The sequence below is a fragment of the Antedon bifida genome, chromosome 2 (genome assembly GCF_963402885.1).
Source record: "Antedon bifida chromosome 2, ecAntBifi1.1, whole genome shotgun sequence".
Taxonomy (NCBI): Eukaryota; Metazoa; Echinodermata; class Crinoidea; order Comatulida; family Antedonidae; genus Antedon; species Antedon bifida.
In genome coordinates, this window is record NC_136227.1 from 4,630,157 (window position 1) to 4,643,855 (window position 13,699).

At 34.4% G+C, this 13,699-nt stretch overlaps 1 protein-coding gene across 1 annotated transcript; it reads left to right on the forward strand.

The window, feature by feature from the left end:
- Positions 1–7,070: 7,070 nt before the first annotated feature.
- On the forward strand, positions 7,071–12,812 carry LOC144835347 (adhesion G-protein coupled receptor G2-like). The gene is made up of 6 exons (XM_078690433.1): positions 7,071–7,118; positions 7,247–7,402; positions 7,523–7,638; positions 8,144–8,409; positions 10,174–10,240; positions 12,146–12,812. The coding sequence occupies exons 1-6, from the start codon at positions 7,071–7,073 to the stop codon at positions 12,516–12,518; spliced, it is 1,026 nt and encodes a 341-aa protein (XP_078546559.1). The 3' UTR covers positions 12,519–12,812.
- Positions 12,813–13,699: the final 887 nt, after the last annotated feature.

Consider the following 13,699-nt stretch of genomic DNA (forward strand, 5'->3'; position numbering starts at 1 on the left):
ACAGAACCAACAACGGTTTCACTAACAACAACAAGTACAGAACCATCAGCACCAGTAACAACAAGTACAGAACCAACAACAACGTTTTCACCATCAGCACCAGTAACACCAAGTACAGAACTAACAGCGGTTTCACTAACAACAAGTACAGAACAATCAGCACCAGTAACAACAAGTACAGAACCAACACCGGTTTCACTAACAACAACAAGTACAGAACCAACAACGCTTGAACCATCAGCACAAGTAACACCAAGTACAGAACCAACAACGTTTTCACCATCAGCACCAATAACAACAAGTACAGAACCAACACCGGTTTTACTAACAACAACAAGTACAGAACCAACAACGTTTGAACTATCAGCACCAGTTGCACCAAGTACAGAACCAACAACGTTTTCACCATCAGCACCAGTAACAACAAGTACAGAACCAACAACGGTTTCACTAACAACAACAAGTACAGAACCAACAACGGTTTCACTAACAACAACAAGTACAGAACCATCAGCACCAGTAACAACAAGTACAGAACCAACAACAACGTTTGAACCATCAGCACCAGTAACACCAAGTACAGAATCAACAACGTTTTCACCATCAGCACCAGTAACAACAAGTACAGAACCAACAACGCTTGAACCATCATCATCAGTAACAACAAGTACAGAACCAACAACGTTTTCACTAACAACAACAAGTACAGAACCAACAACGCTTGAACCATCAGCACCAGTAACAACAAGTACAGAACCAACAACGTTTTCACCAATTACATTGTCGGAATCAGTTACTACAAAAGGTTTACTGTGTTTTTGTATTACAATACAAATAATGATTTTGTTGACTGATGACATGAACACAATTGAGAGGATGAGGCTTTATCATCTTGATAACATTAATAGAATGTATTCAAACTTTACACAAATATCTTTCCCTTTCCTCCTTTCCTTCTGTACTCTTATGCCAATGTATGCCAACTAAAAATTGTTGAAATAAACACTACTGTTTTTAATAATGATCGTCGGGAGAAGATTAAACATGTTTAAAGTTCTCTCGACGACCTAAAAACCACACCCGACGCTATCTCAAGATGACTCGTCTCGTCGGGATTCAATTCAGAAACAGAATGTTTCATCGGGCCTCGTCGTACGAGGCTGTCTGAGTTGGCCTTAATGAATTTATAAAAGTAAATCACCCATGTCAATAAATAATAATAGCAGTTTACTAATAACTTTTAAAAGTCATATCTTTTGTTTTTTTATTTATTATAGAAACTAATCTAACTAAAAGAATAAGAAATCTCACCAAGGTAGGATTATCGAATTTTAATTTTTTAACGATGTTTCAATGACGTTAGGTGTCACGTGAAACATTAAAAACCTCACCGAACACTCATCCCAAATCCGTTTTTTCTTCATTGCATTTGGCATCTCTAATAAGAAAAAACACCTAACGTAAGATTGCTAAAAAGCCATTTATAATATAGCAGAACTTATCGTAAAACTCTGTCTACGCTATCAAACTAGTTTGACGAAAAAAGTGTGATGTGCCCAAATATGGTAGTGCTATACCCAATGGTAGTGATATGACGTCATCATGCCTCCGTACTCTATCCATGTGTCCGCTTGGGAGAGGGTTTTGTATTTTTAGTCTATTTCTAGTCTATCTATAGTTCACTATGTCGGTCTGTCGGTCTGTCTGTCGGTCCGGTATCACTATGCGTTTTATCGCTTTGATGTACAGGAAGTTTTAAAGTACATTACTTTTTGAAAGTTCATTTTTTTCTGAGAGCACGCGACTTATGGCTGTTTAGTTGGCCATATAACTGCACAAACAAGTTTCTTGCAAATGCGGAATATAATTGTTCTCCGACTTGATCCGATTTACTATAACAAATAAATAATGATTACAAAATAATATATACGGTATCTATCATACAGTACAACATAAATAATTCTATACAATAATAATAATAGACCTTACATAACTATCTAAATAAGTCATAGATAAAACAATACAATATAAATAATTCTTGGTTTAAAATAATTACAACTACTAGAGGGTGAGCTCGCTTCGCTCGCTCCCCCTCTAGGACGAGTAGACGATGGTTCTCGGAATGATAATGACTCGGATAAAAAGTTTTAGAAGGACATTATGGTCTGTACGGTTACCATTATTTAAATACTTTTGATATTCGTAAAACTAAACCTACTTACTAACCTGTTTCAGTGTCTTAGATAATTAATTTACGTAAAGTGTTTATTGTAGATATGAAAAGTGGTAAAAAAAGAATAACAAATGGTTGGTAAATTGTAGATAACAGTCCGATGAAATCTACTAAAAATAGTATAATTGTGTTATAAATATAATACAATATTGTGTGTATAAATGTGGATGGGCGTTTATTAGATGGTATTTGGATGGGTGGGGGTGGGGGTTGAGTGGCGATAATTATTTTAAGTGATGTTTTATTGAGGAGGTGTTCCGGGCATTTATTCAAATAAATACCATCCTAATTGATATAATTAATACATTATTCCGCGACACAGTGAGCCGTTTTGGCCTAAGAAGGAAGACGTTTTAGACGGCTTGCAACATGGGCAGAAGTATCCCAGGGTCCTGACGGGACACAGATAGCGCACAGTATACATAAAGTCCTGGCAGCTTCTCAACAACTCAGCTATCGGGGTTTCATTCGATTTCAAACAAAAGACATCAATTCTCGCGATGTCATTTTATATAATTATTTCCCACAATTTACTCATATGTTTTATGAATATATTTAATTTGATCTTTATGTAATTACTATACCTTCACACGCCCGGTCCGAAAACAAACAAAAAACCAAAATGGCTATCGCCACCAAACACCAACGGCCAACTTAGTTGAAACAGGGAGTTGTTTTACAACTCCCTGGTTGAAACCAACCATGCAGGGAACTTGCAAGGTGATTGACACACCTTTCCGTGAACCCGGAAATAACTTCTACCGCGCGTAGAGTTAAAATTTACCGATTGAAATCAGAAAATTTCTTATAAAACCCTTTATAATATCTTCCTAAGATAGAAATATGGAACAATAGGGTCGATGTGAAAACTAATGTTATCAATTCTACGTTTCGCGGTACATCTGAGATAGATAAGGTAGATATCCATGGCGGAGATTTGTACCGAAGTTTTTGCATTGTGCTCGCCTATGTCATAATTAACCATAATTTATATATAGATAATAATAATAATAAGATAAGTCTCAATTGCTTACTAAGCATATAGGCTTCTAAGTAAGCCTTGGTACATCTACCACTTCTATAGGCTTCTAAGTAAGCCTTGGTACATCTACCACTTCTATAGGCTTCTAAGTAAGCCTTGGTACATCTACCACTTCTATAGGCTTCTAAGTAAGCCTTGGTACATCTACCACTTCTATATGCTAGGCCAGCTTAGGCTTCCAAATAAGCCTTTTGAGCTTGCTAGGTCCTTACCCAACAAGCCTAACTATCCAACTGCCAGCCACAGCCCAAGCAAGCTATGCCCTCATTAGCATAACCCATATGGTTGGTCACCTATCCACTTGACACCCTTTAGTGAACACAAGCACAGTATACCTAGCTTGGATTTGGCACTTACAATTATCATTTTACTAATTATTAGAGCGTTGATGAAGAGAATGTAGAAGAGGTTGCTATTGATCTTGAGAAAATAGTAGAGAAAACAGAAGACTCTGGTGGCCTTCAACCTGCTGATATACAAGAAGTATCCGTAGCTTTGGAAACAATAACTGATATTGAATCAACAAACGAAAATGTAAGACAAAGAATAATAACTTTTTCCGCCTATAGCCAATTCTCACCCGTTGTCTGTGATTCCTATATGGAAGGAATATTAAACACTTAATTTAAACAGATTATTAATAAACTTTTCTTGTATGAGTTTAAAAAGACACAAAGAATGAAACAACAATAAATAATATTACATAGTCTACTATGTAAATACTAGAAAGTGATTGATCGAAATGACTTGACATGGCTACCGTTTCGGAGATTAGAAATACTTTTGTTTATACAAGGCACGATTATTAGGTTATATGCATGATATGCATATAACCTCTTGATTCTGTCAGGATCTTTATTTATTTATTTATTTATTTATTTATTTATTTATTTATTCTTTCCTTAGCACTATTTTGTCCGTGAATTATCTTGGCTTCAGTTTCATCTAGATAAGTCAATTTTTCAGAGTATATTCCTTATGGCCAGGAATCGATGTGGTCATGTTTTCACGGTGCGCAATCATAAATTACGCGGTCTACGCGCGATTTAATGAAATCACGTTTGTAATCATATCTTCACAAGCACGAATCACTTTTAAACAAAATTTGGTACTCATAAATTTCAGGTCATATTTCATCATATGGCAATATAATTACGTGCGTAGCGCATATAACGCATGCGTACGCGCGCTTAAAAGTTTTAAAATTGTCAAAATTTATTTTCGATGAAATTAGAGTACGTTTCAGGCAATTTTAAGCGTTTAAAAAATTGCCACGAGTGCGCAGAATTTTGCACGCGCACTGCGCGTTAAACGTTAATGCGCACTATTTTTTCCCGATTTCTGTTTTACAACCTTTCTTTAATAATATCATCATATTTGATTCACTTTTCAACTCGAAATTGCGTTATACGAGCACGTCAAAAGTGACAGGCTACGCACGTATAAGTTAACAAAATAGTGAAAATATGCTAAATTTTAAAATTAATATATATCGTCAGAATGCTGGGGAACACCTATTTTTTATTTCATTTTCTTGAAGTGTATGTATCATATGTATGATTTATTATCAAATTAAGAGAACAAAAGTTGATTAAGTCATCATTAATTGCATATTGAATTAAAAAAAATTAATTTCGACAATCAAACAAATTTTGACATTTTCTTAGGCCGAAATAACAAACTTAACATTAACTTTCTTTCTTAAGAAGTTCATATATTAAAGTTAAAAGTATATAGTTTGACAGTGCATCATTTTTTTAAATTTTTAAAGATGTCATCATAGTAATAAATTATAATTCATTGCGGTATGTAATAATCTATCTGCACCAAAGTGGCTACTGAATAGTAAATACACGGAGGAATCTTTCTACATGTTTTAGTAAGTTGTGTATGGCTCGGTGGTCTGTGCTCGTGTTTATGGCATTCAAGGTACCGAGATCGAGCCTCACCTTGGGTAACGAGACGAAATAAGATTTTTTTTTTATTATTTGTATTGTTTGTTCAATTTTATTTCTTAGTGTATAGATTATACACATGATTTATAATGAAATCTAGATAAAAAGAAACTTATGTCTTTATTATTATGTAACAAATATGGTTTATGACATTATACGCAGAGGGATCTTTGATCGGATTGCGATACCGGCTATTGTATTTGCCTTAGCAAGATCTTAGCATATATTATAAATAATTAAAGATTCTGAGAAAATCAATCAATCAATATATCTTTTACAAATCAATTATCTTTATTTTAATCAAATGCATATAACCTATAATTCGTCATAGTGACGAATTAAATCTAGTTATTATTAGTTATATACTATTTAATGTTTCAAAGTTTGGTCAAACCATATTGTTTTCATTACATTTGGGACACATTAAAACATGTAATTAACATTGTAATTATGAATGTTTTGCTTTTTTTTAAACTAGAGTACAGGTGTGATGGACCACATGTGTAACAAATGTTCTCTTTTTACGAACATTCAAGACTCGCCATCTATAAATTGACCAAATGATCTATACAAAATAACATTTAATCTTTCGTATTACGGTTTGAAAGCCTTTAGCGCAATAATATGTATGATTATTCTTACAGGTGACTGGCGCAGTAGTTGGTACTGTAGATGCAGTGCTCTCATCTGATTCATCAGACACTGATCTCCCTCCTGAGACAACCTCTGTCATCCTTGAGTCTTTAGAGCAACAAATTAGTACAGCAGCCAATGATGGCCAGAATTACACTCAAAATAAAGAAACGCTGTCTGTGCAGATTTTAAGTTTTGACTCTGATAATCTTAAACACGATGTTGTATTCATGGTGGAAGAAGACCAAAAAATGAGTGAGGTTTGTGTTGATGGTCGTTGTAGGAGTTATGACCAGTCTATCACATTACCACGTGATCTGGTTACAAACGGTATGTAGGCATACATTGCATTACTCAGTTGCTAGTGTCATATACTGTACAGTACTGTAATATTCTAACGCCCTCTATAGTTTAACTACCCAAACAAAAAATTAAACTACGGTAAGTTATTCTTCCTCGGTCACATTTGCCTCATTTGAATACACGGTCACACTAGACTGAACAACCATGCCATCATAGTCAATTGACGTGACTATCCCAACCTAAAACTACAGGAGATACACCAGCCAATCTTATGTTCGGAAGACCCCTTTAAACTCATCTACATTTTTGTTAATGCCAAATATTGGAGTTTAAGTGAGAAATGGGCAGGCAGAGCAAAAACAGCGACATGATTCAAAAGCTATAGAGCGAGTATTGAGTGTGTCAGAGAAATTGTGTACGAGTTCTATCTTAAATGGTGTTAGTACACAACAAATTAGTACCACTGTATAATTATAGTCCGTCGTTTAATTACTGCTTTAATTACGATATTAACAGTAGTAATGATGTTACATATATATAATAATAGGCCTATAATATATTCAATAATAATTATATATTAATAATATTGTTTGATATTTTGCCAAATGCTTCACAGATAATATGTGGTCCAATGTGAGTTTCACATCATATTACAATTCCAAATTGTTCCAGTCGTCGAGTTATCAAGATCTCAAATTATCGAGTGTTATTCTATCAGCCACTGTGTATGACGACAGCCTTCCAACTGTGTTTGAAGAGCCAGTTAAGATTGTCTTCAATACTCCTAAGGTACTATCATTTTCAGAAAGTTCGTTTTATATATTAACTTGTTTTATGATATCCGTGATATTTCCATCAGCTTGGACGAAGGGAATGCAAGTTATAATTAGTTATAATTCGACCAATGACAAGCGACGACTCGGACGAGTTTGGATTTACATTTACTTTAAATGTATTTAATCGACTATCGAATCTATAGAGAGTAACCTCTAACCTCTAACCTCTATGTAATGACATAAAGACAAATGGATCACAACAAAATCACAACGAAAGAGTAATTTTATTCATGTTTTGGATCAGGTTAATGCAAATCAAAATGCTACCTGTGTGTTTTGGAACTCAACTCTCAACGGCTTTGGTGATTGGTCAGAAGAGGGGTGTATGCTAGTCAATATAGACGATGAGGGCAGTATAGCATGCCACTGTACACATCTTACAAATTTTGCAGTTTTATTTGTAAGTTTCACTTTGATTTCCTTTTTTTTACGAAATTAATGCATTCATTTCTCAGTCAATTACTTTGGGCATCCATGAATAAAAATCGATATAAACATTCAGATTTTCGGGATTTTTCAGTTTCATAACAATTTGTCGGGACATGTTGAATTGTTTTTGGACATGTTGACGTACGTAGGATGTGGGATGTCGATATTGTGCCTACTGGTGACAATAGTGTCTAGCCTCTCAATTAAGTAAGTTCATACAGATTACAGCTCAGAGTAACAAAGTAAATAGTAAAACAATTTTATTTTATTTATTTTTTATTTCAACTTTATATAGACGGTAACCCTTCCAGTTGGACAAATTGATATTCAAGGCCCTCTTAAATTCCAATAAAATATATATAAAAAATAAATTACATTACAATACAGTACATTATTTACAAATATAGGCAATACAACATATAATATAGGCCTACAATTTAGTTTATGATATAGGCCTAGAATTAAAAATATATAATTGAAGTATAGATTTAATTTTGTTTATATTAGGCCTATTTAATATTATTTATTATACAATTTAGGAGCCAAATAACTAAAGGAACCTCTAAAGCATTCACGCTTCACTCTTGGTACATGGAGGTTTCCATTAGAAGCACTCCGAGTTCGAGAATTTTTTACAAATAGAGCCGCGCTGCCAAATAATCCGGGGCGATGTATAATATACATGCAGTAATAAATTATTCTTTTTCAACAGAACTCTTCGCAAACGTCAACCTCAGAAAATACTAATAAACCTTTCCATCTCACTAACTTGTCTGTATCTCACATTCACATGTGGCATTGCTACTGCAACTCCAGGAACTGTAGCTTGTACAACAATAGCTGTATTGTTACATTACTTTTTGTTGACCTCTGTTGCATGGACATCCATGGAAGCAGTCAATATGTATTTGTTTTTTGTTAAAGTTTTCAACGCTGGTACTACCAAGTCTTTGCCGTTTTTTATGACCTTCGCTTGGGGTAAGTGTCAAGTACAGAATTACAGTAAGTTAAGTATCTTGAATTGTTGGTATTGACGAACATTTAAATAGTGATAATCTTTATCGTCAATTATCATAAAAGGTAGTAGTAAGTAAGTAGGTAAGGTAGCACGGCAGTACTTGCGTATTTATTGACTTGTATGGTGTATTTGTGATTATGATGTACTGAGGCAATTTCTTCGTTTTCGTTTCAATGTCCGGTTTGTCCTTACCGCGTTTACCCTTACCGCGTTTGCCCTTTCCGCGTTTGCCCTTTCCGTGTTTGTCCTTTCCACGTTTGCCCTTTCCGCGTTTGCAATTACCGCATTTGTCCTTACCGCATTTGCCCTTTCTGCGTTTGCCCTTTCTGCGTTTGCTCTTTCCGCGTTTGCACTTTCCGTGTTTGTCCTTTCTGCGTTTGCCCTTTCCGCATTTGCACTTTCCGCGTTTGCCCTTTCCGTGTTTGTTCTTTCCGCGTTTGCTCTTTCCGCGTTTGCCCTTTCCGTGTTTGTCCTTTCCGCGTTTGTCCTTTCCGCGTTTGCCCTTTCCGCGTTTGCACTTTCCGCGTTTGTCCTTTCCGCATTTGCCCTTTCTGCGTTTGCCCTTTCCGCGTTTGCTCTTTCCGCGTTTGCAATTTCTGCGCTTTACCGAAATTCAATTATACGGCAGTGATGGTCATCACGTCAAAATCCACTAAAATTGCCATTATTCAATGATTGATCAATTTTTTGTATAAAAAATAAAAATGATCGAAATGTAATCATCTTTACAGCAATTATAATATAATTGTAATCATACCACTTTCATCGGACTTTTTATTTATATCGCACCTGGTTGTGTTTTTCTTCAGCGGCGCGTAAAAGCAGTTAAATCGGTCGAATTCACCTGATGTCTTTAACACAAATCCCACTACAGTCAAAAGTTGTAGGTCGATTTTAACTTTGTCTTCTACATTGATGCTAAATATGGATTGGTTAACTAGTTCTATCGGACCACCAATCATATTTATGAAATCCCTTCGAAACTCATTCTTCGACGCTTACGAATTTCTAACATGCCCGAAATGTACTTCAGACAAAACAGGCAAAATTACTACATTATCTCTATTTTTAAATGCTAAAATTAAGATCACAGGCAAAAGAAAACGGATTCACACAATCTAAATTATATGTAGTATAACGACTTCTAGATTTTTAGTACGACCAGTATATAAATGTCAAACGGACGATTCCATTTTCCTATGTGTTTGGTACGTACGTATGTTAGTGTGGTGAAGCATGTAGTAACCTAGCATATCGTATTGAGTTTGTGATATCGAATCATATTAAAAATTGTGAATGTTTTTGGAATTAAAAATAAAAAGCTTTACAAATTGTTAACTTGTTTAATTTGTTGTTTTGTAAGCACCATATTTTGTGAATTAACTATTCCAAACTCACTGATCGTCCACTGTGTGAAGTTCGAGCGCGCCCATGAAGAGCGAATTCAGCGAAATGTTGTTGTAATGGCCCTTCCGCGTTTTCTACGTTGACCCTTTCTGTTAAGGTTGGATCGGTTTGCCCCTTTTCGCATGTTGTGCTGTTCGTAGTGTTTTTGTTAATGTTTTCATATGTTTTTGTTTGTATCGTGTACATGACGTTATATTTTACTAGAATGTATGAACTACAGACTCTCGTTTGGCCTTTTAACAGCCGCCTATGTTATATGCACGAATTGGTTCATTACATTCGTGACTAATAGGTACAGTATCATTTTGATTTTTTAGGTATTCCGTGCATACCACCAGTAGTTTTACTATCAGTAGATGTGTCGTTCTATGAAAACAAAGACTAGTAAGTATTACTATAAAGCTACTTCCCACACCTTACGGAACGGGAAGACAGCGCCGTCGTCCAAAACCAACAGTCATTATTTATTTTCTAAATTCATAACTAGTTAACACGAACATAACAATAAAAGTCTATACGGAAAAAAAATATCAATGCATTTGAACTAATACGATACCGTGTTGAGCCGTGAAATGTGCAAAAAGTCACATTTGTGCAAACATGTTGCCTTCAAATGTGCAAACAACCACATGTGTGCAAACATGGCACCTTCAAATGTGCAAATCTGTAAAAATGTAAAATCCACTAATGTGCAAACATCACGCCGTTAAATGTTAAAACGATCAGTTTTGACGTTAAATGTGCAAATGAAATTCTACAAATGTGCAAATCTTTTTTTCAATCATAAAATAATAGTTTTTAATAAATAAATAATAAATTTAATAGGGTTTTCTAACAATGTTTTCAAGATACAGCCATGTATTTAATTGTAGTACAGGCTGAAATAATCTGTTTAAAAAAAACAAACCACGAATGATGTCTGGGAATGCAGGACTGACACGTGGTCGCTGCTTGCTGGAGAGGGCAATCCATACCGTTGAAGTAAAGTCCTTTATAGTTATCATCTTATTTTAAAAGGAAATTCACAAAACATAATGAACTGAGTTCATCAGATTTTATATTATTTTATTTAAAATTTATGCCTGTTATGTGCGATTTGAACAATTTATGCAATTTGAAATTGTAAGGATTTTCTTGCGCAAATTGGATCAATATTCAAATTGCGCAGAAAATTTCGAACAGCGCATAGTATTTTCAGTATTTGATAAAACCAAAGCTCATAAATCCGTATACATTTCTAAAAAATGTAGGTAAAAAAATTGCGCAAAGATTTCCTCACGCATTTTAAATTACACAATGTTGTGCAGATTAAAATTGCGCAACGAAATCTGTGTTATTTTAAATCGCACATAACATTTACAATCGCCTAATGATTATACCATATTCATACCTACTTCATCTATATTATTTCCTGTTAACTAATTAATTTGATAACTTAAAACGATTTGCGCAGGAAAATCCTCAAAATTTAAAAAGAGGACAACTATAAGGGACTTTTAATTTTAACAGTATGGATTACTATCTCCAGCAAGCAGCGACCACGTGTCAGTCTTGCATCCCAGACATGATTGTGTATTTGTGTGAACAGATTATATCAGCCTGTACTACAATTAGATATGTAAGTACCTATATCTTGAAAACATTGTTAGAAAACCCGTGACTATAGGAATTAGGTTATCATTTTTAATAAACGATTTTTATTGAAAAAAACCATTTACACATTTGTAGAATTTCATTTGCACATTTAACGTCAAAATTGATCGTTTTTACATTTAACGGCGTGATGTTTGCACATTATAGTGGATTATACATTTTTACAGATTTGCACATTTTATGGTGCAATGTCTGCACAAATGTGGTTGTTTGCACAAATGTGACTTTTTGCACATTTCACAGCTCAACATACCGTTTAACATTGTTAAAATGATATTGTAATAAACGTGAAAAATATAATACGTGTAGCCAAATAGTAAAATCTAAGACTTATATATTTTGTTTCATATATCAAAGTATAAGTGATTGTGTAAATTTGAGTGAATGTTTGAGAACAATGTAATCTATATTCTGTTTCTAGTGATTTTGGTCGCAATTGGTCTTTATGTGAACATTGGTCATTATGTGACATATTGGTCCTTATGTGACAAATTGGTCACGATGTTACAATTGATCCTTATGTGAAATTTGGTTCTTATGTGACAGTTGATATATAATGTCCTTTGTTGGCCTTTCTTATAAATAGTAGGTCTACGTAACTAGTAAAAATTATTTATATTTATTTTTTAATTACAGTTGTTATCTCAACACAAAGGAATTCGACATCTTCATCTACGCTGTTCTTATTCCAATCGCAATTGCCATCGTGTTTAACTCGTTTATATTCGTATTGGTTCTTAAAAGTTTATACTGCTCGCGATCTGACGTATCGAAGAATGTAACTCTAAAGGAGAAGAAGAAACGGGTCTTCAACGCCATCGCTATATCTTTCCTCTTAGGCCTGACATGGGTTTTTGGATTTCTGTCTTTTGAGAGCAAAGCTGACCACGTGTTTCTAATATTGTTCTGCTTGTTTAACTCGTTCCAAGGAGTCGCAATATTCTACTTGTTCACGTTTAGACAGAAAGAATTTAAAATTTATGTAAGCACCGGACCATCACCCACATAGAGCAGTAAATAACAATAACAGCAACATTGTAGGCCTATTAACAGTGTCAACAAACAACTCAAACAAATGTACCTTTAAAGTTGACGTTAAGAAATTGAAACTAGTTATACCATTTTAAAAACAATGAATGGTTGTTTGGTGGTTGTTACAGCATTCTGTGGTGGAACCGCACTTTAACGACGAATCTCATTAGGGTAACAATATAAACGAGACGAACATTCCACCCTGAAATATAAAATAAGCACCTTAAATATAACGTACGAATATAAAGTACGATTAGATAAAGCATCTGTTTGGCGGGTAGAGTGCCACTAACGGTGGATATGTGTACAGTTGAGTAATTTACCAACTAATATACACTTGTAATGTAATGTAATTAAAAATGTTGTACATACATACTCCTTGTTTTTAAGCAAGCTAATATCTGTAAAGCAAACTTGTACAAGTTTAATTGTTTGCATTCAAAGAAACAACATACAGTTGTTCGCTTCTCATACAAACGGCTTTACATAATTATTTTAGCGTCGATATTATTAGTTGATTTTGTTTTCTTTGCGGAGTTACAGATAGAAAATTCATTACTCTCGCAATACGTCAACGAACGTACCACCTATCCTCCGGAGCGCCACAAAATGCGTACTGCATTCGGTCTAACATATTTAGCAGCAGTATTTGCAGTTTGTCAATTAGTATCTTGTGTTGGTAAGTAGCCTAAAATACTAGTGATGCTGTAACTATCATGTCTTATTTTTTTTATTTAAAAAAGAAACATAACTATTCTTCTATTCCGATAATTTGTATTAAATCGATAGTCTATTTTTTACATTGACTTCATAGCGATGAACATTTTTATAGGACGTTCTACTGATTTGTGTTGCGTAAATAAATTAAGACTATAAATTTATTTTAGTTCTGGGGCCGGATTTATCAAACTTGCTTAGCAAAAAAATCGTCTTAACGTTGCCTTAAATCCTTGATTTTGCCAGTCAGATTTATTATTAATATCTAAGCAAAAATATTTGCTTAATTTTGTCTTAAATCTAAGACGAACAACACCCTGCCTTAAGATGAAAAATTTCGTCTTATCTCATTTCTGCAACAGAAACATTCTTTTTTTGACAACGCGAGCGCGCTAGGCCGGAACATTGAACATTCGGAAAGGCTACACTAGTGCGTTTTAC